The 24707-nt window shown below is 48.0% G+C and overlaps 1 protein-coding gene across 3 annotated transcripts in view; it reads right to left on the bottom strand.

Moving 5' to 3' along the window:
* LOC143211735 (homeobox protein caupolican) overlaps positions 1-22319 on the bottom strand; it is a 135559-nt gene extending 113240 nt beyond the window's left edge. For 2 of the 3 annotated variants that reach the window (XM_076429659.1, XM_076429661.1), the window contains exon 1: positions 21733-22319. In XM_076429659.1, the coding sequence (XP_076285774.1) occupies positions 21733-21894 (162 nt within the window). In that variant the 5' untranslated portion in view covers positions 21895-22319. The remainder of the gene's footprint in view (positions 1-21732) is intronic. The other variant, XM_076429662.1, reaches the window with a different exon arrangement.
* Between the last annotated feature and the right edge of the window lie 2388 nt (positions 22320-24707).

The following is a 24707-nucleotide window of genomic DNA, read 5'->3' as shown; positions in this document are numbered from 1 at the left end:
TCACCGGTCACCGGAAGCCGCGGTGTCCCAGGTGCCTCGGTGAATCTTAGCTCCACGCTGTCGAATGCAAAACGCCCCGGCCATTTTTCTCCCGGCTCCCTCTCTTTTCCTCTCTCCCTTTTTCCTACCCCGCGGCGTCAGCGTACCCCCGAGTTACTTATTCAGCTGCACCGTATAATATTTCACCGGTGCGCGATCCGCGTAACCTGCGGTTATTAATAGTGGCAACATTAATAATCAGCCGCGCGGCGATAACTTCAGTTAAGCAGGGAGTTACGGTCTCCCGCTACCAGGCCTCCGTTTCCGCGTACATATCCGCCGATCGTTCCGCGGACCGATATCATACATAATACGGATAGACGACATCTCTTCCAACGGTATACATCATGCTAGCCGATTTTTCCTAGGGCCAGAGATCCCGGGGTCTCCGGGGGTTAAGACTCGCCACGCGGAAATCGCATGGTTTTTGATTTATTGCCCGAGCAATGGGACTAGCTGAGGATCAGACTTGTACGGTAGTGCCTCGGTAGTTGCCGCTTCGATGATTTGTTTGTAACTGCTGTTTGATATGTGGAAATCGGTCCTTGGCTTGCGAGAAAGGTTCGAAGCGAAGAAAAAGATACGACTAATCGAACATCGAATCGGTGTCGGTCTTGTACGATAGTACTTGGGTAGTTGCTACTTCGACGGTTTGTTTGTATCACTGACATGTAGAAACGAGTGCTCGGTCAATAAGACTAATTAGAGGCGAAGAAAAAGATACGATTAACTGACCGTTGAATCGGTATCGGTACTGTACAGTATAACCTCGCTGGTTGTACCTGCAATGATTTATTCGACACAGCTCTTTGATATGTGGAAATGGTTGTATTAGAAACGGTAGACAGATATAAAGACCAACTGAGAGTCGAATGTATCCTCATTTTGTACTGTACGACCTCGGTAGTTGTTACGAAGTCTCTTAAACACCACATATAAACTTATTATAAATTATTCAAGAATGTGCAAAAGTATAAAGATGCTCGGCGGTCAATAAGAAAAAAGATCGGCGTCCATTGGAAGTTTCCGTGGAACGAGGGTCTCAGTCGGAGGATCTTCGAAGTTTTCGCGATTCGAGCGAGTGGTTGCGTGCGAACACGGTGGAAGTTGGGGGCTTCATCAGGCCTCCGTGGCGCTATTGAATCTGATAGCTATTATCGTGTTCTTGCCTGTAGTTCCTTGTGCAATTCTTTGCGGTCCGGCTGCTTTACATAATGGCCTGCCAGGAAGTCTGACGTATTCCGGAGCGACGTTGCATCAGTTGGAACAAAATAAAGTAATACGGAGGGGTGATAAGGGATCTCGTATCGCCCCGACAGCAGTTCATCCTCCGGTTACAAAGTTTTTTAATCTTCCCGGCCGTTGTAATTACCAATGGAATATCAATCTACCGCGACGCCATCTCCTGAACTTCAATGTACCGTAAACGGGAAGGAAACTGTGCCTTACTTAGATCCTAGGCAGATTATCGACAGCTGAGCAGGCATGGTTTTAGCAAACCTTGGGTAACTGTATACAGAAATGGTTGGAGAGTATTCAAAGATAAAAGAAAAATCAAACAGAAGAGGATTTTAATTAACATTTCATGGATCTAGTCTTGCTTGCTGTAAGGCGAAAAAGATGAACAAAAAGAGAACACGTTTCTTTATTTTGCTAGTTACAAGACTTGGCTTGCTGTCTCCAAGTCAGACTCGGCTGTGCTTGGGGTTGTTAGTGGATTGGTCGTCGAAACAGTTCTGATCTTATTGTGATCGCGTAGAAATTAGAAAAGCTCGAAGGTAGAGCTGGTCTTGGGAAATTGGATATGATTGATTGGAGGGTGTGTTTTAAGTAGCGCCCGCTCTAGCGGTTACGTCGCCCCGGACAAAAAGACAAATTGCGGCCCCTTAAGAATATATATATTCTTAAAATAAAGGTACATCTTTTTTATTTTCAATAAAAATCAAATCGTTTTATTTAAATTTTAATAAAAGCATATAATTAGAAAGAGAGACTTTTTAACATAACATAACAGTGATAATCAAGCAGCAGAAAACAGTAGAAATTAATTAAGAAATATCAGTACCTAGCCACAAATTGTTAGCCATATAATTTTTTACATTTTTAAATGCTATGAAAAATGTGTATTATTGCAGAAACAATCAAAATGCCATCATTTTGAAAATAAAACAAGGTAACATTTAAATATTTTTAGCTTTTAGACACAAAAAATATAAATACGCTACGCACTATAAATTTTTAGCGAACGAAAAAATCGATATGTGAAATTTTCTATTAATTATGTATTTAGAACTTCAATATTTATCTCACACTTACAGCCAAAATGGCGCCCTTAAATTTTGGCACCCCGGACAGATGTCCCTGGCCCTGCTTTCAAGCGGTGGTGGAAGCAGTGGAAAATTAGGAAGACTAGGAGTAGCGGTAAATTCGGTTACGGGCGGCTACGGCTATAAAACTATAACCTCGGTATTTACGCTAATGTTAAAACGGTTCCGCATGTATTCGTCAGCTGCGTGTCCTTTGTTTGCCGAATATTTTAAATTACGGTTGACTCGCTATTTTTTTGGCTGTGCCTTTCGTCCTTTATGGCGGTCACGGTCGTTATGTCGCCAATAGGTAGGCTAGCTGACCTTCATAATCGAATTTGTCCCTTCGCAGAGGGTTTTACGACGGAACAGATGTACTCTTGCAATAAAATTGAATTCAAATGAATATCGTGGACACATTTCTGAGTCCATTGTGATGACGACCATAGACGCTGTACGACTATAAACTCCAAATCTGACACTGCGAGAAACCGTACACAACACACCAATAATACATGATCATTCTCAACAAGAAGCACTCGCGTTGGTTCAATTTCGGTGCTGGCCGTATGTCGAACGTGAAGACAAGTGTCCAAATAAGAGCTCGAGGACGTTTCGAGTGGCGAACACCATGAAAAAGAGCGAGTGCCAATAACGAGGGAGGAAAGCTCGTGTCGAAAAGTGGAAACAGTCGTTGAAAACTATCAAATGAAATCTCGGAGTGCGCCGAGCGCAAACAGAGGCGTGTGTGTGTGTGAGAGAGAGAGAGAGAGAGTCAAGAGAGGGAGTAGCATCTATTTGGCACGTTGCTCGGGTGCATGTCGGGAAAATATCAGGTTGCAGAGTTGCAGTTTTCGCCTCGATTAGCAACACGTAGCCGCGGGAGGCTTATCCTTTGGGTATCGGGGATGAAAAGGCGGCTGCGACACATACACACACATGTGCACACCGGTTCGCCTTTCTGAAACGGAAGGAACGCGATGGAACGCGGCGAAGAGCCGAGCCGAGCAGAGCTGAGCGGAGCTGAGCGGAGCGGCGAGGAGCAGCCACACGGCCATAACCGAGCACGTTTTATGCGCGTATAAACGTACGTGTAACGACGGAACGAGAGTACACACGCGCCGCCTACTCTAACCTGTTAACAAATATCCAAGGCGGGCGGTTAACATGCGTTTACGATAATTTATCGTGCCGGCGTGGCCCCGAACAGGCATTATGTTCGGTACCGAGTACATACACGCGTACCAAGAGCTGATATCGGGTCACCGTGAAGAATCGGCAAGACGAGCACCGGGAGTACCTCCTTCTTTCTTCGGGACTGCATTGTGGATCGGCTTCCGTTGCTTCTTTTGCATATTTCGTGCCATTCTACAACGCCCGCGACCTAACCTGCGTTTTCGTCTCCTCTCGCGCCTCCAAATCTTATCCGATTCTCTATTTCTAATAATCGTACCTGCTCATAATGCTCTGCAAACGCTGATCTTCCATTTTTCATTGCTGCTACTAATCTCTGTTTACGTCTCCGAATGTTCCATCATAAATGTACGAGTACACAATTCTGTTTAATACGCTAAATTCGAAGCAAACGAGCACACGGATCCCAAATGTTCTTCGACCATGTCGTAGTCGCACCAGCAACAACTTTGTTTAGCATTCATACATCAAGTAGCTTATGAATAGCCGAACCCCGCCAACTTGTTTACAGTTCACACACTGAAGCCCAGACGCTCATGAATAGATAAACCCTACTTCGCAAGTGGTGTTTCACCATAGTCCTAACGTCCTCGCGAACTTCCACCGAACAAGTTCAGCAGACGAAGTGTACACGCCGACTCTAATCTACTTTCAGCTTGCACAACAGTTTTTGTCCCGTTCGGCGCGAGACAGGGGCGCAAAAGTCGATCGTTTAAATCGGCAAACACGCTGCGCAGGATCGGCGGATGCTTTCTCGATAATCGCGGACTCTCGAACCCCGGAGGACGACGAGGCCCAGAGGCCAGTTTCTCGGCCGGTTCGTTGGCGAGGGTAATTTGCCCGGGGTGGAGGATTCTTTCTATAAATAGAGGTGATTTTCTCGATAAAAGGAGAAGCGAGAGCAGGCCGAGGCGATTCCGCACCGAGCGCGGTCGCATAAGCGCGTCGTAGCGATTTCGATCACGCACCGAGGCCCGGTGATCGATGATCGTCGCGAGGCGACTCTGGGAACGCTTCAGTCCCCGATCCCCATTCACAAAGAATATCGACGGCCGTCGCGAAATCGAGCGGTGGCGCGGCCCCGGCTCCTCGACAATCGAGGCACGATCGTGCTTAAACGATTGATAAAAGCTGCCGGATCGATCCATCATGATGCTCCACTCGTCGCGAGCCTCGATCGTCGAAACGAAAAACAAAACGCTGCTGACCAACCGAACCCGGAGGGGAAAAAAACAAAGGGAAAGGCTCTGGAACCTGGTGTGCGCGCGCGGGCTCGGTCCACCAAGATAATTTGTATTGCCTCTCTTGATCGAGTCATCGTCGTCGATCGCTTCGAACCGGCCCGGCCCCGCGGGTAATTATTATTCCCGATGATAAATTAATACCGCTTAATATAGGCGGCGCGCAGCTTCCTGCGGCTTTGGCGCGCGATAACAGGCTAGCTAGGCGATGCGAGGTTGCGTGCGAGGGCTTAACGGTCTACGAAGGGAAAAACGAACGAACCAGCCGTGGGACGGCAAATTCCAAAGCCCGGTTGCTACGAACTTCTTCTTTCGGGACTGTGCGTGCTTTACGAGAACCCTATTGGCTTTTGTGCCAAAAGTGAAGAAGAAGCTACAAATGAAATGATACGATGTCGAAGCAAGTTCTAAAGTAAAAGAGGTTGATGCGTACCTAACAGATTTTCAGCGATTCCTCGTGGGAACAGGGAGCAGAAGACGAGCAATAACCTCGTCTCGGCTGCGCTCGTTTATTTCATGAGGACCCGTGTCGGAATATAAGAGATCGCCTGCGTCGTGTGCTCGAATATCGGAACACCCTGTACACATTAAGCGAGCGAGATACGGGGCCCTTTAGCCGGCGAACGGGAATAATAATTTCGAGTGCTCGTCGCGGAGATAGATACGAGCACGAACGAGAGGAAGAGACGAAGATCGAAAGAGAGTGAGGGAGAAAAGCAGCGAGAAAGGAAAAGAGACAGCGACGTGGACGTTGGGGTTAGTCGGAACGAGGAGGAGTCGGGGGAGAAGGGCTCGAGATATACGTTACAGGTGAGAGCGCGAGTATCGCGTGCTGCAAACGAGCCGGCAGCTGCCCGCTTCTGGCTACACGGTCCCAGGTATTAATATGCGACTGACCGAGTGGGACCGATGCTTTCGTTGTTACATGTGAGAGCCATCGTATTACGTCACGTCAATCGAGCGCACGCCAGCCCTCCCGACACCCTTTGATTTCGCGAGCCCTTCGCAACCGAGCCCTGCCAACCGTGTGCCAGATAGTGTAGCCCACCGCGCGATCGTTGCCGAGTGATAGCGTCGGGAAAATCTGCACGCATCGACCATTATCCTCATTGTTCGCAAAAACTCCATTTTTTTCAGCAAGCTGTTGTTAAACGAATCCAGGGAAATGTAGAAGTTTCAGACTGTTGTAAAGTCTAGCTATAGGCAAATGATTGGAGTGCAGACGTGTAACAAGACAAAAACTATTTATAAAAATAACAAGATGTACAAAATTCTGAAGGAATGTGGATGGTGTGATTACAGAGTTGATCGAAATCTAAGAGAGTAACGCAGTGGTTATACATATGTAGGTAACGTGTTTGACATAGGGAAGATTTGAAGGACGGCCCACGCGGTAAACGCGACGCTCGAAACCAGAGTTCGGCGGCCACGGTGTTGACGTTGTGGCGCCGAGCTCGACAGCTGATTTCGACGATACCACTGAAAAACTCCAAACTCGCTGCTGGTCTTATATGGCACGGTATTGTTACTTCGACGCGGCCTGGCGTGCAAAAACCCGGCCACGAGCACGCGAGCGGATTACATGACGAACTGAAGTCTTTATACCAGAAAAAACTTTTTAAAAACACGCTTATATTACTATGCACTAAAAAAGAGAAAACAATTTTTTTCCAGGTTCTTCATAGAATACCGAATCCAGTTAAATGATTAATAATATTTCTCCCCAAAATTCTAAGCAATTAGTTCAAAATTTCTTCGGTTATAAAATTAGTGTGTCGGGCCAGATAGAAAAATTTATTATAAATTTAAATAAAATCATGACATTGGTGACTATAAAAATAAAAGCGAGGAGCGCTGAACTATATTGAGTGGAGCGCCCACGAAGATTACGTCAATTTATTTTTATAGTCAGTACTGTCATGATTTTATTAATTTTTCTATCTATTCCGACACGAAATTTATAACAGAAGAAATTTTGAACCAATTGCTTAAAATTTTGGGGAAAATATTATTAATCATTTAGCTGGATTCGGTATTTTATGGAAAACTAGGAAAAAGATTATTTTCTCCTTTTCAGTGAATTTTAATATAAGCGTGGTCTTCAAAAAGTTTTTTTATATTATATATTTCATTTTCTACTTTTATTGTCATCGGAAGCAAGTGTGTATACAAAATTTCAGCAAGATTGGACTATGGGAAGAGGTTTAAAATTCGATTACAAGATTTGACGCATACAACAACACGGCAAGTTAATATGTATAAGCGTGGTAAAAAAAGGTTTCAAACACAAACTTTTTCAGTCAGCCATCCGAATGTTGACCTGAGGCTATGCATTGGAAGCAATATAAAATATTTTAAAAAATTCTTCCTCCCTACCAACGTCCTCTAAATTGCTGACAGACTATCGGAGACAAGAGGAGACGGCTCAGCCAGGAGGCATCGCGTTTCTAGGATTAAGCATTCCCGACAACTCCATTATCGTTTTTTCAAGATCGTCTTTTGACCCGCAGCCACGATCGCATTACTCTCTGGGTTCCTCGGAGCCGTAAAATGGCTCATTATCGACGTCGAACCTTCGCGTGATTTTGCGCGCAGGTGCGATCCTCCTTGACGCGCTCCCTTCCAGCTACCTTCGTAGAGACGGGACACACCGTTACTATAAAACCCAGACTTTTTTATAGTGTATTAAAGATACGAGATCCGATTGAGATATTCGGGAACCTCTTTTTGTAGCCCGGTACACTTGCAGTTGGGAGGAACCTGATTGACAGCCCAAGGCCACTCCCCTTTGAAATGATCCTGATGGAAAAAATGGTTTTTGTGTCTGGCCGGCTTGCTTTCAGACATTGATCGCCGAGGAAAAAACTGCAGCAGAGGTATAGCGAATGGTAGCCTTGAGCAATCAATTTTTGCGGTAAATATAAACACGAAAGTTGCACATCTAGGGTGTGAGATCTTGAAATTATTTCCAATTTTTTAGACAATTTATATGCCATTTTGACACCCACGCCAGCACTCCACTATCAGAAATTTCAATTTCAACATTAACCCCTCCATCTTGAGCACTTCACACTTTCGAGAATCTAATTTGATCACGCTACACTGCGACACAGACACCGAACGTCCAAAAACCCTCATTAACAGAACTCACTATCGTCGAGCGACGACGCTGCAAGTCCCGAAGCAGCAATCGAAACTTCTGCACTTTAGATACGTCGAAGAACTTGTTAGTCTCCGAGTCCTCTGTAATTCGGTCACAACGACGTCGCAGTAATTGCAAGGCGGGACAAAAGATTCGCCGGTTTTTACAGCTCGGCCGATCGGTGTCCACGCGTGTAAAAGATTAGCCCGCCGGCGAATGTCTGCCGGATTTTGTGCAGAGTCGTCTCGCGATATACTCTGCCGAGCGAAGGGCATTAAACGCGCGCGAGCTGGCCCGGTGTTCGGCCCCGTCATTACGGTCCCTCGAGAAAGGGTGCTTTTTCATTCGGGGACCGACCGCCGACAGAGGCCCGCAATACCTCTATCAGAGAGGGGACACCGCTTTAGCACGGGAACAGCCGAGTTTTTAATTAAATCGACAGCTCGGGGCGGGCTTTCTGCGAAATGGCACCTTGTTTGCAGTCTTGTCTCCTCCTTCGAACCCGAAATGCCAGCCGAACGCTCTACCTTGTATTTAATTTCTATTTCCTACTTGGCTGTATGGACAACCATAACTTGCAGATAATTCAAGACTAACTTTTATTTTGAAACTATAAATTAATACAACAGTGAACACAGAATTGACTCTTTCGCTATTTTTACTGGTTCTTTGAGTGCCTTGCTTATTGTTAGTCTAAATTCCATCAGCTTCAAAATCAGAACAAATCCTTTCATTCTCGAAATAAAAAAGAAGTATGTGAAATTCTGTCAGGACAACTCACATTCCATACAACTTTTCTGCATCCCTTCACATATAGGAGTGTATGGAAATGAAGATGCAAACTCCCTTGAAAAAGCTGCCACATGTTCTAACTCGGCTTACATTTCTCAAGTTCCTTTCACCGATTTTACTTGCAACCTCAGTCTAAAAGGCATTCTCAACACTCGATCCTCAATTACTGAACGTACAATTTAAAACAGTGGAGGTATTAAAAGGATTGAAGGCCACCAGTGTATCAGTTTCACCTTAACAAGATCATCAAAAGAAGAATGAAATTTTTACTTGACTCCTGCGTCTTGCAATCAATGACATACTATTATTTTGTATGAAGATCCGCAGTCTATTAATCAGCATTACACCAGTGTTGAGAAATTCCAACCGGATCAACGAACCCCATTGTCCCCAACCCCGCGGCTTCGCGCGCAGTCAACCTGTTTCGCGCCGGTATCGGACGCAACCTAGAAAACATCGTTCCAGGTTGCTAAAGCTCTTTATGATTTCTAAAGGCTTCCGGATCGACGAAGTGCTTCTGCCTCGGCACACTCGCCCGATCATTTCTAGCAAAGCGAGAAAGAACGAACGAAAGAGAGAGAGAGAGAGAGAGAGAGAGAGAGAGAGAGAGAGAAGTGGATAGTGTTGGCTAGGGAAAAAGCCAGAAGGGGATGGAGGAGCAAGGTGGAACGGTCGACATGACAGAGGAGGTGTACCAATGAGTCGGATGGAAAACGACCCTCGTCCGTGGGGGTTAGCCGGTTCCCCGGCGTTTCCTTGGTTCGTTCCTCGGCTCCTAGCCAGCCACTTTCCCGCTTATTCAGCAATGATTCAATTCGGATGTGCTTTTTACGCCCGGCAGCGTCGTCGATAGCGTCGGTGGGAGGTAACCGAGTCGCGGTTGCAGTCTAGCTAACCGAAAAGGGGAACGGAGAATAAGGGGATGATAGCCGAGGGGGGTGGCTGCGGGGGGTCTGAAGCTAGAAGGGACGCCAAGTTATCCCCCGCGCTGAAAACAGATTGCCTGGCATTCACTCCGCATTCGGCCCCAACCCCTGAACGACCTCCTTCCTCCCTCTTTCGCTTCGTTTCGCCACCGAGACCCGTCAGAGAAAAACTGAGACCGGAGGATGGAGTCGACTAACCAACAAGTCGTTCCTTTAATTCGGCGAGCCAGTCTCTCTCTCTTTTTTCTCTTTCCAATGCCAACCGCTCTCGATCCCCGTCACCTGTCCGGATCCTTTTCACCCCGTGGCAGCAGCGTGGCTCCGCGTATTACACCGGAGTTTTATCGACGGTATCTACTTCAAGTAATTTTTATGCATAGCAGGGAGAGCTTCATTGACGAATACACCGTTCGAGCGTTACCATGCTTCTCTCTCTAGAACACGGCTCGAATTTTACTGGAAACGAGATTCAGATAAGAGCGTTGTCTAGTACGCGGGCTAGTAATTACATTTTATTAACTGCATCCTTATGCATGTTTGATGGCTCGGATATTGGTGTACGAAATGGGAAAGCGGCTTTTATTTCCTGCGCCTGCGGCTTTATTGCGCTTGTAAACTTGTGTGCGTTTTATTGAAATCTTTGTTTTATTGGCGTGTGTGTTACGGCGCGCTGTAAACGGTGGTGGTTTATTCAAGTGCCGCTGGGAGTAGTGTCGCGAGTTCCGTGAAAAGAACAAACCAAAAAATCATTCTGATGTCGTAGAGAATTCTCATTTTAATGTTCATTTAGCTGTCCGATCCTCGCCTCAAACATCGTCTGGTTTCGATCTCAGCAAGATTCCAGCTCGAAATCGCAAAACCAAGAAAAAATCTCCGGATTCCAGAAAAATCGTTCGAACGTCCGTTTGACGGACAGCTCCTTCGCTTGCTCATCCCCTAAAGCGGCGCCGGTTCCCATAGCGTCGAGACCGCGCAATCTCGTGCAAGAATGTCGCTAAATTCTCGCGTGACGTTCCATAGGAGTGTCTGCAGAAGGAAAATTGGCTGCCAGCAGCGTAGATCCGTCCCATCAGGGACGAGGCCGTGGGGTTTTCGGGCATAGGGGCTGGACCGCAAACTGTTGCGTTAAAATACTCGAGGGCCGCGTGCGGTGCCTCCCGCTTAATAAAGCGGCCTGCGAGCCGGCTAGGAGAGAAAGAGAGAGAGTCGCGAACGGAAGAGAAGCAAAGTGGAGAGTAGAAGAGAGTAGATGATAGAGCAGTGCACAGGAATAAAGGCGGAGTTGCTTTCTACGTACTCCCACTTCTAGGTGGCGGCGCGTTAACGCGTCGAGATAAACTCACCCTCTCCGGAGCGGAGCGTGGCTGCGAGGAGGGTTCGTTCAATTAGAACGGGGAACCCTGAAGCTGCTCTCGCAGTTTACGCCAAGGGTCGGAAACTTTTAAAGGAGCGACACGGGGAAGGGCTCCCGCTGCCTGGGAACGCCAGAAGTCAAAGGGAACGGAAGAGAAAGAGGAACGAAACTGGAAGACAGGAGTGAGAGAGAGAGAGAGAGAGAGAGACGAGGAAGAAAAAAGAAAAAAGGAAAGGGACGCGGAAGGGGAGAAAGCGTGCTTGTCGGAAAATAGAGAGGCAGAGCTCCGGGACACGGCGTGCGTGATACCGCCGCAACGACACAGAAAAGATTTTTACTGCTCGCTGGAAAGATCGAACTGCCCCGTGTCACGGCTCGTCGAGTGCGCTCTTGCGTGTGCCCGTTCTGTCGACGAGTTTTAAAAGAGTTACGATTACAGGCGATAAAGGTACATCCGGACGGCCCCGACCGGACCGGTGCTATAATCATTCGTCGATTGCTTCATCGCCCCGGTGCACGGCTCTCTTGTACCTAGCCCGACTCTGCTCCGGGAATCGCTCTTCTTCCCAATACCGATATCCTGTTTCTTGTTGCGGGTCTTACGGTTCATTCTCCCCGCCGCGCCGCCGTGATCTTTTTAGCAACAAGTGGTCGGCCGAGTTCTTAAAACTGCGCTTCGTGCACGGAAAAAATTTTGCAAAAGAAGATTAAACCGACTTCGAAAAGACGCACTAAAAAAATGCAGTAATTTACATTTAATTCATGTGAATACACACGAACTTAAATACGATGCAATCTTTTCGGAGGTGGGAAGAGAAGATACATTAATATGTGAAAGCATGTAGAATTTAAGGATTTTCGTAATTTCCAGTGTCGCAAATTTATAATTTTGCGCCGCCTCCCAAATGATTTAAGTTGGTGTGTATTCACATAAATTGAATGGAAATTATTTCATACCTTTTAGTGCGTTTTTTCGAAGTCGGTTCAATTTTTTTTAGAAAATTTTTTTATTTCACACTTTCTAGTGGAACTAGCAGTTTTTCGGTCTTATTGGTTGTTTGCAATAAAACCGCAAAGAATGAAAAAATGCAAATTTGTTTTCAAAGGACCAATCGGGAGGACATACCCTACAAAATGCAGAAGGTTTTGTCCTGATTGGTCCATTCATCTCGGAGTAACCGGTGAACATACATAGAAAAAACAGGCGAAAAGAAAAAAAAGGCACATACAGATCGAATTGAGTAACCTCCTCCTTTTTCGAAGTCGGTTGAAAATAAAAATTCATTTCGCTGGCTCGAGGTTTGAAAGATGGCTTCGATGATTACAAACGGCCTGTCTATGCGTATTCTTTTACACAGTGGTGCGAAGTAAATATTTTTCTCATTATTTTCTTTCTTTCTTTAGTCGTCTCAGTTGACCACATTCCAACCGCGTATTTTCAAAATTCCTGCAAGAATTCCATCAAGCTTTTCACTCATCCCACATCAATGCAAAGCATCGACAGTCCTCAATAATTGAAGTACACTCGTAGATCAACAAGAGACGGTGTGCAAAGAGCAACGAACGTCGAAAAGGAAGAGGTGATGAGCAATTTCCCGCGGTTGTATACGCCGGCGTTCGCTTCCAGCTGTTTCAGCCGTTGTTATTACAGCGGAAAACGCGATCTACTTGAGCGACGACGTCGAGAGGACCATCAGCATGGGGGTTGCACCGAGCGTGGAACCGTACGGTGCATTGCACGTGTCCAGTCGATACGGGATGCACGTGTCACGTGTTTCCAGTCGAAGAAAGCTTCTATCCGAGGCGGACAGTAGGGGTTGCAGGGCTGGAAGCAGGAAGGGTCGACAAGTGGCCCAAGCCATGGCGACAAGTGCGTACCGTGCGCACTCGCGAACGCGGAATACCGGGCTGTTACATCCGTGTGAACCGAAGCAACGTGCCTCCCGTTCCGAAAAGGAGATATCATCGAGGCGGAACGGCCCTCGATGGACCGTCCCGTCTAGCGACATCTTCCCATCCTTAGACTCCCCCCTCGTTCCTCCGCGCCATGGGAGCTCTCTGCGTGGGACGCCAGATTGTGGGAAGATAGTATCGCGGCGCGGTACGAAATTCAACATCAACAGAGAGGACGATGTATCGTATCGTGCCCGTGGATCTCGCGCGAGCTCCTCGCGATCATTCTGCCCGATTTCGTCGAGATTGATGCCCCGGTATCCGCCGTGTAATTTCTTTCCTCGGGGACGCATACGGCGAGCCTGATTAACTGTGCTCATATTTTATACTATAAGGGGTTGTAATTACGGACATCTGTGGACGTTGTTGCGAAGCCAGAAAACTGGACCTTGCAGCGGCCTCGCAATGTTCCCGAAGAGCGGTTCGGGAATCGTGCATTCACTGATCGCGTCGGGATCATGTTTGTACGATTTGCTGGAACTTTTTGATGACAAGGCTTTTTGATAGTCGACAACACATCTTCTTCCGTTATTGGCCCAGTTAAAAAGTCGTAAAAATCAATTTTTACTATTGTTTTTCACAATTCCTATCGAATTCATTTGTTCAACATATTTGTTAGACGTCATTTACTAAACTAATTCTTCTAGCCTTACAGAGAAATTGAAGTCGTATGGTCCATTCATAAAAAAGCTATTCTGATTTAAAGTGTGTGTGATCAGTTTTGCTCCTAACGGTATGTACCAACTTCAATGGGGACTGTTGGAAATAAGGGATGATGATAACTCCGTTAATTTGTATTTTTGGCAAATCGGACCAGTAAATATCGAGCAATAAACGGCGAATCTGTTGAGCGTGTGTAAACCGGTTCTTCGCTGGCGCTCATCCCGAGAATATTAAATCTCTGAATCGTAAAGCGCGCCATTACCCTGTCGTCCATCCGAGTTTAACAGACAATAGCGCGCACTGAGACATTACACTCCAAGGAATCCACGAAATAGGTCACTTAGCAAGACAGCCGGTATTAAGCGAGACAGGCATTATCTGTCTGGTTCCAACGACCTTCGAAGCTGGCAAATGATGGCGGTTAAATACGTTCAGAGACGTACACGGTGGCGCACCGGGGCGAACTTGTGTACAGGCCGACGTCTCACGGAATACGATCCACCGGAGAGTTTCGTCGGGTTCGAATGCAATCAACGGGCCGTGATTAATCGCATTCCGGCATTTCCAAGGAGCTACGAAACTGTTACTTCGTTTCGAGAGATAGCGTACACGGGTAACAGGTGTACTCGCCGCGGAATTCGTATGAAACACCTTCTCGCGCGGGAGAGAACTGTGCCGATCAGAATACTGCTGGTAAAATAAGAGAGCGGTTTTATCGCTTTTGGGACTTTGTTCATTCTGTTGAGATCGTAAGTCTTGGAGACATTAATGTCCGTAGTATATTTTAGTAGTTTCTGCGTTTGGTTATTTTAAAAAACCGGAGACATTTGAATAACTTGACAAGGTCCCGCTGCATGCGTAGAGACATTTCAGTGGGTCCAGTTTTTGGAACAGGTGTATTCGAGAGAGACGTGGGTCAAAGGATCACCGCGGACCTAGGAGAGCACGAGGACCGATCGGGCCCTATCCGGCTCGCTGTTAATCACCCCTAATTAATACGCCGCGATGAGATCTGGTCCTAAAGGAATGAAGCGAGCCGGCAGCATACAGCTGGCGTGGATTAAAGAACTAAAGGTGCGACGTATCCTACGGACTGCGGCCGAGACGTCAAGATCAGTCGTTGATAACGAGGTCCGCCGCTTCTTCGTCGCTATTCGAAAGTACCGTGAGGATTCGAGCACTGATATCAAAGGAGAAGAGTGGTCGAGGGGGTTTCTCGGCCGGAAGTAGAAGTCGGGGGCTATAAAGAGACGGTTCGGGAGTGATCGGGCCCGAGACAAGTCCGCGCTCACGCGGGTAAAGCACAGGTGTACCACGCCATAATTTATGGCTACCTAATAAATTTCAGCCCCGGGAATCTTGTCGGTTGGTTTACGCTCGAATCTGGTGTCGTATCGTCGGGAACGGTTGCGCGCCAGTTCTAATGCGAGGACATAAACTGTCCCCGGAGATATTTAGAGGCGACATTAAGGGAAAAATAATTGTCACGAACGGCCGCCATTGATAAGGATGAAATGCATTAATGGTCTACCGTCGGGATAGCCGCGATTACCTGATATACGCTGCCGATCTGCCGGCTACGCCTACATTTCGCGGGCCGAGAAACGCCCGATGAACCGCCGTCGCGGCGCGTCCGTTCCGACGGCCATTGCTAGTCGACGCTTAAATTATGTTTATCGCGGCCATCGCCGCTCAGAAAAACAACTTTCGTTGACGCTTTGACCGGAACCGCGTTCCACCGGACCGTTTTCATACGTCACCGGCGCCCCCCGAGCGTAAATCTCACCCTCCACGATTTTCGCAATCGTTCATGGTGTAATAAACTTACGGGAGCTAGTCAACCGTTGAGAAAACGGTGGATCGTAAATTCCGTTTGTCCACGACTGTACACGCTGGTGGAGACATGCTTGAAAATCCTATGCTGCTATGCACTAATTTCAACGCTCAACGTGTGATTCTGCAACTGTTCGGAGATGTAATTAGAGTAAATTATTTATAAAGAGAGGAATCAGACGTCTCAATTACAAGACGGAGGCTCTAGTGTTCGTTGCACTCTGCAATCGCAAGATCGAAAGCCGGAGGCGAAGTCCCGTGGATCGTTGTGGGACAACTATTCAATATAAAAGGAAACTATTAAAGCCGCGATCAATCTCCGGAAAGAGGAACGCTTGTTCCAGGGGACATTAATGCGAGCTGTTTCGCGTTTACATTCACTCGGCCGTACGATTTTCATTTATAAGTGGCCGGTATCTTCGCGCAGTCGAGCAGTATCTAGCGTACGAGACAGCCCATCTGGATCCCGGACGAGCACATAAATCCCGTGGCCGTCAGGGAACAGCCGGAGGGTCGATTATCGTTTCTCATTTTCCCGACAATGAACACTCGACGGTGGGGCTCTCGGTGAATTCCAATCGAGCGACGGAGTTGCCTGTGGCGGGGCTCGAAGTTCCGACTTCGAAATCTTCCTTCTTTCCTTCAAACTATCGAACGTTGCTTTCTACTATTTAGACGACGACATCATGCGAGTCATATGACGTCTTTGTCATCATTTATGGCAAAAAGCGACGAAAATACATCGACTTCGTTGCGTCATTCGAAGTAAAGTATATATATATGGAAAATAGTGCTGTTTCCAGTAACGCACCCTATTTTTGAGGACAACTGCGAAAAGCTAGTTGGCTTGACGTTCGTGTCGCAGGACACTTTGCATCAAGGATCAGAAGCCTCGCGCGTAGTCTTGTCGCTCGCGTTCGTCCTGGGAGCCGCGTGGAATTCCGTGCAGGCCTGCCATGCCCAGCCTCGTTCCACTTCTCATTTCATTTTCACGACGATGCCCGGCCGGTGTCCGAGCGAAAACAGCAATTCGGAAGCAGCCCGTGCGCCGTCGTTATCGTACGAATCGGCCGAGTTCTCTCACGAACGCGCGTACGTGATCCGGGGCCTCGAGACTTCCTCCTGGCTACGGATTTCGGTGTGAACGGGGCTTAAACTATTAATATCGTCCAGGAGAATGCCTTGTGCCCTCTTTTGGAATAAAAGGATTGCGGATTTTATCTATGTACGAGACGAATGAATGGAACAAGACATTACAAGAATTTAAGAAAATTGTATCCGTTGAAGCGTTGGGCTAGCCAAATAATATAAAAAATATGAACAGTTTCTAACTGCACCCACTTCGTGCATAATAGCGTCACGAGAAGCCTCAGTGACCAACGGCAATAAATCCAAAAGCCGGACAGGAGAAAAAGAGAAACTGCGTAAAAGATAAAAAAGATAGCTCGAGTGAGAAGAGAATGGGGCAGGGGGGTGCATGAAGAAGGAGGGGCGGGTAAAGCGAGGAGAAAACGCACACGAGGAAGGAATACGAAAATCGACGGCCGATCACCGATCGAACGTGTTACCTATGTGCGAGTAATAAGCCCCGATATTCCCACACGGGCCCGCACGGGCCCATCCTGGCCCGCCGTGGGAAACTCATACGTGAGCGAGCCGAGCAAGGCGAGTATACAACGCGAGTATAGCGAGCGATGGGGACGATGGTGGCCTTCCGAGGCGAACTATTTCGGCCGCAGGTGCGGATTCGATCGGGATCGTTCGCGAGCCAGTATTTTTCACGCGCAGCTGGGACAGCGATATTTGTCCCCGATCAAACCAGAAGAAGCACCGCACGCCGTTCTAATTGAGCTCGTTACTCACTTCGACTTCGATACCGGTCATTTACTTTATCGTACTGCCGATCGTCTCGATTTCTTCGCGCGATTCAACGAAAACCTTTATCGGAACGCTTCACGGACGATTTATATCGGCGCCGCTGGCTCGAGTGGCCCGTGTCGATTTTTTATCGGCACCCCGAAGATATTTATACAGTTTTAATAGAATAAACACTTCGGCGAAGTACGAAATGTGCTCCGGTTATCTCTGATCCAGGACAAGCGTTTTTCTGTAAGGAAGACGTACGGGAACCAAGTAATGAACTGGCCTTATTTGCTTCAGTGTAGTGAGATTTTTATCTTTGTGTTTTAAACAGTATCAGTATCTATACAGTTCACTAAGAATGGTGAATAAGATGTCCAGGTTGTTTTGAATGACATGAGAACATTTTCTTGGGGAAATGATTCTTTCAAAGCCTATTGTTATATTTTCTTTAATTTTCCCCTTTCAATCAAAAGACATTGATATTTCATCAGATAATTTCTACTTGGAATGAACATGTACAGGTTCGAAATAAAAGAACGAGTTTGTGAGACACACATAGATGCATAGATTTCTCGAAACATTTTCTAGAATCATTAAAAGTAATAGGAATATTTGCTAAAAAGAGAATAGAATGCATAATTTGAGGTTCCCAGGCAATTTAGATGGTTTTATAAAAATTCAAGAAAAATTTTTGGAATTTTTTAGGGTTCCGCCACGCCAATGAGGGATAGTTTTGCGAAATTCCACGACTCCCGGCGACAAGCGGGAGGATTCACGTTCGTACCGGGCTGGAAGCGTCGTGGCAGAAAAAATTGATGACACTGACTCGAAGATCGATCGGCGGACTCATCTAAAACGGTACTCATTTGCAAGCCTGCTGGAACGGACTCGCGACTCGCCGCAATTTGCGCCGTAATCTGTCCGTGCTCCTTTCGGGGGCAATTTGAGAGCGCGTCGCCAGTCCGGCGAGCCTTTTAATGTTTTAATTCGGTCGCGTATTAAAATCCCCGCAAGGAAATTTCCATGGCGGCTCGGCTGGTGCAGCGCGGAGAGTGCAGCGTTTGCGGAGAGTACGGTCTGCAGAGTGTGCATCCCGCCGCGCCGCGTCCCCTTGTCCGCGCTCGATCGGTTGTTTGTAATTCTTCGCGTGCACTAAGGAAGCAATTTAATAATAATAACAGCGGGAACGCGGATTCTACAGGGCACCGCGTGCAATCAACGTGTCCGTGTACACGCACGCGTATAATCGTTTATCATAATAATGCTCGAGGCGAGTGTGCGTGCCGCCGCGGTCCAACACACCCATACGGATAGACAGCTGATTGCAACTTATGTTGCCGTGGTTATTACCGTCTCGTACCCGCCAAGACGAATTAACGTCGATACAGTTTCGTGTCCCAGAATCCCCGGCCGCATCTTCACCCGACCACCGCGTCGCGCCGAAATGTTTGCTCTCGAGAAAAGATGCCCGGATACATTGTACTTCATACATGGTGTTTCATTAAATCTGTCACACCGAGTCCTGCTTCCGCTTCTTTCAAAACGCGTCTCCCTTTCACTGGAATTTTCAAACGAGCAAGCTTATAAATTAACATTTCCAACTACGTATCAAGACAAATCATTTTTTCAATGAATATGAGACTAATCATTAAACTGCGGATTTGATGCTAGTGCATTTTGAAGGGTTTAGCGTCTGAAGTTTGAACGATACGAAGACACCAATGAATTTTTCATCGAACCAACCCTCTAGTGCCATTTTAGCGGTTGAGCGTTCGGGGCGATAAAAATTGGGCGAAACACCCTGTATATCGGAGGTGAATCCGGGCCTTGATCTCGGGGCTGGATCGCAGCTGCAGGTGCCTCTAGAAATTGGCGGCGGGACAGAAACGGGTAGGAAAGGCTACGAAGAGGGGCCGGGACCGAGTGCACGCGCCTCGGACGCCCCGATGCCACCGATATCTTCTTAAACTTTCCTATCCGCTCATTCATGCTCGACTAAATGCCTATAATTTCCGGTCTGATTACAGGGCACCGTAACGAACAGGCCCATGGACCCACGCTCTTCCTCCGTCAGGGCTCGTTACGTGGGATCTACGAAATTGAAACGGAATGGGCTGCCTCTTCTTCCGTTCCCCCCTCTGCACCCCTTCTACACCTTTCTCTCCCACCCCCTACGCACTTTCCGCCGTTCTCCATTCAACAGCCAAGAGAACGGTGTTCGCGATCCTCGATCGGGCTCGTTCGTTCCGATCGTCGGTTTTGCTTGAGCAAACAGTGAAATTGAGAAGGACAGGCTACAGGGATTTCTGCACTCCCGTCACGTCCAACCACTGGAAATACCGTGGTTTCGGACGATCGACTAGATAATGACAACCCATGGAATATGGAACGCGTTAGGTGCTTCGTCGAGGAGTTTACCTAATTGATACACCTGGCAAGCCGAGCCGCGATGCTACCTGCTGGCGAGTTCGCTTGACTTAGGGGTTGTTGGACATAGTAGAAAATGATCGTACCTTGTGCATCTAGCTCTCAACTATTACCATAGAACCTCGGGAATCGTGTAGAATTTTATATGCTAATGGTAATTAGATTGTATGTATGAATCTTTAAGGTTGCCTAAATGCTGGGCTTTGAGGAGAGGGTGAAAATTTGACTGTGTAAAGAAGGGTTGACAAATTTACAATAAATGTAATAATCGAGTGTTAAGCTAAGTAGTGTTTGAACAACTTCAGAGAGGATATATAGAGTAACAAAAAGAAATTTAAACAGCAAACTTTCGGCAGGTTTATCATCAATAAAATGAAACCGGCCATCAGAATGCGCAGTGAATAATTTGCAAGCAGTCTAAGGGAAGTTCGTTAGAAAGGTTCCCAATCAGATTACATAATTGGAACGGCTTCCTCGACTGAGGTAAACGCGCGTTCAATCAGCTTTGCAACGCGATTGCCTCGACGGCGAGGCGCTCCCGCACTTATTAAACTAAACAAGCGATACGAAACAGCAAAAGTAACTATGAAACCATTTTTTTACAACTTCCCACGTTGTATGCAGAGTCGGTAATTACTCGATCCGATTACATCTCGAGATGTTTAGATCGGCCACCGAGCGACTTCCATTAGGCCGGTTCGAGGCCGAAAGAATGCGCTCGGAAGTCGTTACACGCGATCCCTCGGACCCGCGAAAGCGGTCTCGCATATCCCGCGATGTCGAAGAATTCGGTAACGATTAATTCCGTCAAATTGGCTCAATGTCGTTCTCCCGGCGGGGCTTATTGAAGGCGGAGCGGCGGAATGTCGATGCATCGAGACGTCGGATAAATTAGCCTCCGTGATCGCGTGCACGGCAAAGTGGTTTTAATTTATAATGTGCCAATTAGAGGCGAACTGAGATTTCATTTCATATCTGTAACCGAAGTTCGTTAGCGGATGCCCGTTATGTAAACCGCTGTTTTCCAGGAATAGACACGCTCGAAAGCTTTTCGCCGATCCTTTCGCGAACGCGAATCGATTCGTTCGATTCGGCGGGAATCGATCTCGGTGAAAGTCGGTCGCCGTGGAAGCGACTCCCTATAAATCTCAGAGGCAGCGGAAAATTTTTAAACACCCCAGGATTTCATCGTGTCCCGCGTACAACGGAAAAGCGTTTCGCGATGCGAAGTACGAAATGATAACGCGTAACACCGTTCCAGGCGTCCACCTGCGCACCGTAGATTAGCTCGAAGATCACTGCTCTAAACGGCGCTCTCTACATAGTTTCTATATCTAGAGGAGTAATCGCTGGAGCATTCTGGGAGACTATAATTTTCCATTTCGAGTTCAATGTTCATTTATGAAATATATGTATATAGTGCTATATAAAATTTTGTAGAATGATATGTCATCAACGAAGATCCCTAAATTCAATGAACGGGCATAAGCATTATACAAAATACAGTTGCTAAAAGATTATTGTTCTCAAACATTAACAATTGTGACGTTCTGCATGTAACGTTCATGAGAATAGGCGAAACGAACGGAGGTAGTTTAGATTACAGATCTTGTAATCTACCTTATCAGTAAACAGCGGATGTTTACGCGGATTCCAATTTTCATGGACGGACTGTGATGAATGAAATGTCAAAAGAAACTGATTTTCTTCGCTGTCACCTCGAGGTTGAAAATAAAGTGATTTCATACAAAAATGAAAAGAAAACGTTCAACATCAAAATGAATTTTATGAAGTCGCCTGTCTGAAATACGACAGCGTCATCGCCAGTCCCCACACAAACCGAACATGCTCAAGTGGCAGTTGTGCGACCACCACGTGGTCCCACAGCCAATTAAAAAGAACCGGGCACGCAAGGGTCGAAAACGGTCGACACCCATCGGCAAACCTGTAAAAACTACCACACACTCTCCCGCGCTTTTGCCAAGAGCCATGTACCGACCTGTTCCTCGAGTGCAGCGTCGCGTCGAGGGAAAAGAAATCGGCTGCTCACCTCCTGTTGCTGAATTAGGAAGTCGGGTGCGGGTGGTTGCGGGGGTGGTTCCGCGCCGGAGACTTCTTGGAGGAGTCCCACGTGGTCCCAGCAATCCTCGGACATGTCCATGACGGTGTCACCCGGTGAACGTCTTCGGGAGGGTTGGTGCTCTTAACCAAGCTTCTATCACCCGGAAGCGGAAGTCGGTTCTCCAAGAAAGGGATGAAAGAAACGCGAACTGGTCAGTTGGTAGTCACTCACTATCTCTGTCGCACCGGGCAGGTTTTGTCTGTGGCCTTCCGGGCTGTCACTGTGATCGGGAGATCCCGATGGTCTCTCTTGGAGAGGGTCTCTCGCGAGTCAGCGGGGGTGGCGCGCGCGCGAAAAAAAAGCGGGGCGCAAAGGACGCACGAACACGAGCACGAGCACGGGCACGAGCACACAAGGGGGAACCGTGTCGACGCAGCGTGTCGCGTGACCCGCGTTCTATGACGACGACGACGGCGTCGAGGACGACGACGGCCGTCGGTGGTGGTCAGTCGGCGTGGAATGAAGTTGGCCCGCGGGTTAGGTTGGGTTAGCCGAGCCGGAGTTGCAGCATCAGGCGAGGGGGAGGGCAGAGAGCGCTCGCGGCTGAGCGAGTGAGCGAGCGAGCAAACCGAGCCGAGCCGAGAGCCGAGCCAGCCAGCGCAGCGCAGCGTGCGAGCTAGCGTGCGTGAGTGTGAGCGAGCGAGCGAGCGTGCGAGCAACCGAAACGTGGAAGAGGTAGGAGTGAGGAGAGAGAACGGAACAGAACGTGCCGGCGCGAGCGAGCGAGAGGTGTCGCGAGGGGAGCACGAAGGGGGGAGACCAGCGAGAGACAAAGAGGACAAGGAGAAAGGGGAGAGACGAGCAACCAAGAGAGAGAGAGAGAGAGAGAGAGACATAGAGAACGCGAGAGAGAACGAGCGAGAGAGTGTGCACGGGTGCGAGACAGAGGGTGGGGTAGTGAGAGAGAGGCGTAAGGCGTAAGTCTGCCCTAGTCGCTCGCTTAACCGTGCAGGAGGTGGCGCCAATATAACCCGTACTCCACCTCCGTCCGACAAAGAGCTTGCGTATATCTGTATGCGCCTGTTCGTGGCCCATACCGCCTAACCGACTACCGTATTGCAGGATTTCTGATCCGTGCCGCCGGTAATTATTGCGATTTCACTTATATTCCGTCCTACACGCTGCTCTCGCATATCCCGTTTGCTCGCCCCCCGCGCAGCGACACTCTTTTTCCGCGAACCCGCCCGGGGAAACATACCTTGCCACTCTTCAGCGCAAGGATCCTCGGCTTTGCCGGGACCGCGATTACTCGGGGGCGCGTTCCCATCGCCGGGACACTTTGTTGCCGAACACTGTTCAAACGATCCCGAGGACCGATCGGAGCCGCGGACTGTCAACGACGGACTCGCCGCTCAGCAAAGACCCCCGTTTTCTGGAGTGCAGTCCTGGAATCTTGGTCGACGGGTTAATTGTATTTGCTAGCTTGCTGTGGGAGCTGCTCGCATACTCGAGGACGGTTGATAAGAGCCGCGGATCCTTTGGAAGAGACCGATTTCCATCTCAACGTCGTTGTAAAATGGCCGCGGCGTACTATTCCCTATTAAGTGTGTTAGGTTATCTCATGGATCAAGTCGCTTCCTGATGTTTTGAACATAAAATTGTAGTATTCACATTTTTCCTCGTTGTTTTCTCAAATGCGAGGGTATTTAAGAAACGGAGATTTCATCGGGTCAAAAAAGACTCCACAAATGGAGCTCTTGCTGTTCACTATGCTTGATAGGATCCAAGGTTCAAAAGAGCAACGATTACGATCAGTTTCAACTTCTCGGTCTAGATTCCACGAACAACGTCGAATACAAATCCCTCCGACAATTGCAGACCTAGAAACCGCGATCAACATCGTCCCGATCAAGATCGCGAACTTCGAAGCGGCGGCGTCTTCCGTAATCGAAGCAAATCGTGTACCAGGACGTTCTCCGCGGCGTTGTAAACGCACCCCGAGGAAATGTAAACGACGATGAGCCCTCGCGGTTCTCGCGCAGCATCGCCGATACATATATTTCATTCCCGTTGAATCGAGCGGTGCTGTCGGTCGCGATATCGATTCGCGTCGTAAATCTCCGTGGCTCGCGGATTAACACCTTTCCGGCGAGAAGCTGGCGATCGTCGTCCCAGGTGAACGTATATCGCGTTCACTTATCGCAATTACCGCAATTCTCCATTTCCTTGAATCGATCTGTCGACAACGAGGGCCGAGGGGAAACGATAGCGCGGTCTCGCGCGTTGGCGCCGATAAACGATCGTTATCCTCGATCGGGGCTGCCCTTACCTTTCACGTACACCTCCCGATAATCGGCGACGACGTGGGCGGCGTGCCGGCCTCTCCGAGACGACGCGGACCTCGTGCGCGAACTTACAAAGCTCCCCCGGCGTCGACGGACGATCGCCGATCCGGATCTTCCTTTCCGCTCGAACGGAACCGTCGCGAATGCCCGCCATTTGCCACCATGTCGCCCGGAAGACTGTCTCGTCATCCAGAATCGACCACGGAACGACATCGCATTTCTTCTCGACCTACCTGTAATTGTTCTCGAGATGTGAGTGCACTTTGTCATCTTCTTTTCGGTAATCCCCATATGTACATGTATGTGAAAATTCAAGTTCCCAATTTCTATATTCAAATTCCCAAAGATTTCGCTAAAACCTAGCGCTCCACGTCGAAACGTGAATAACGCGCCACTGATTGATCCTGATCGTCTTCCGGCACGTTTTCCAGGAACAAGTTCACGACTGCGTAATGCAAATCGAGGTAATTTCGCGGCTAATAACACAGCCCCGGAGCGTCGTGCGGAATGTATACTTTGTAAGAGATACACCGTGGAGAGAAGTCATGAAACGCGAGGACCAAATAT

The sequence above is a fragment of the Lasioglossum baleicum genome, chromosome 9 (genome assembly GCF_051020765.1).
Source record: "Lasioglossum baleicum chromosome 9, iyLasBale1, whole genome shotgun sequence".
NCBI lineage: Eukaryota > Metazoa > Arthropoda > Insecta > Hymenoptera > Halictidae > Lasioglossum > Lasioglossum baleicum.
This window is presented reverse-complemented; position numbering and strand designations above follow the sequence as displayed.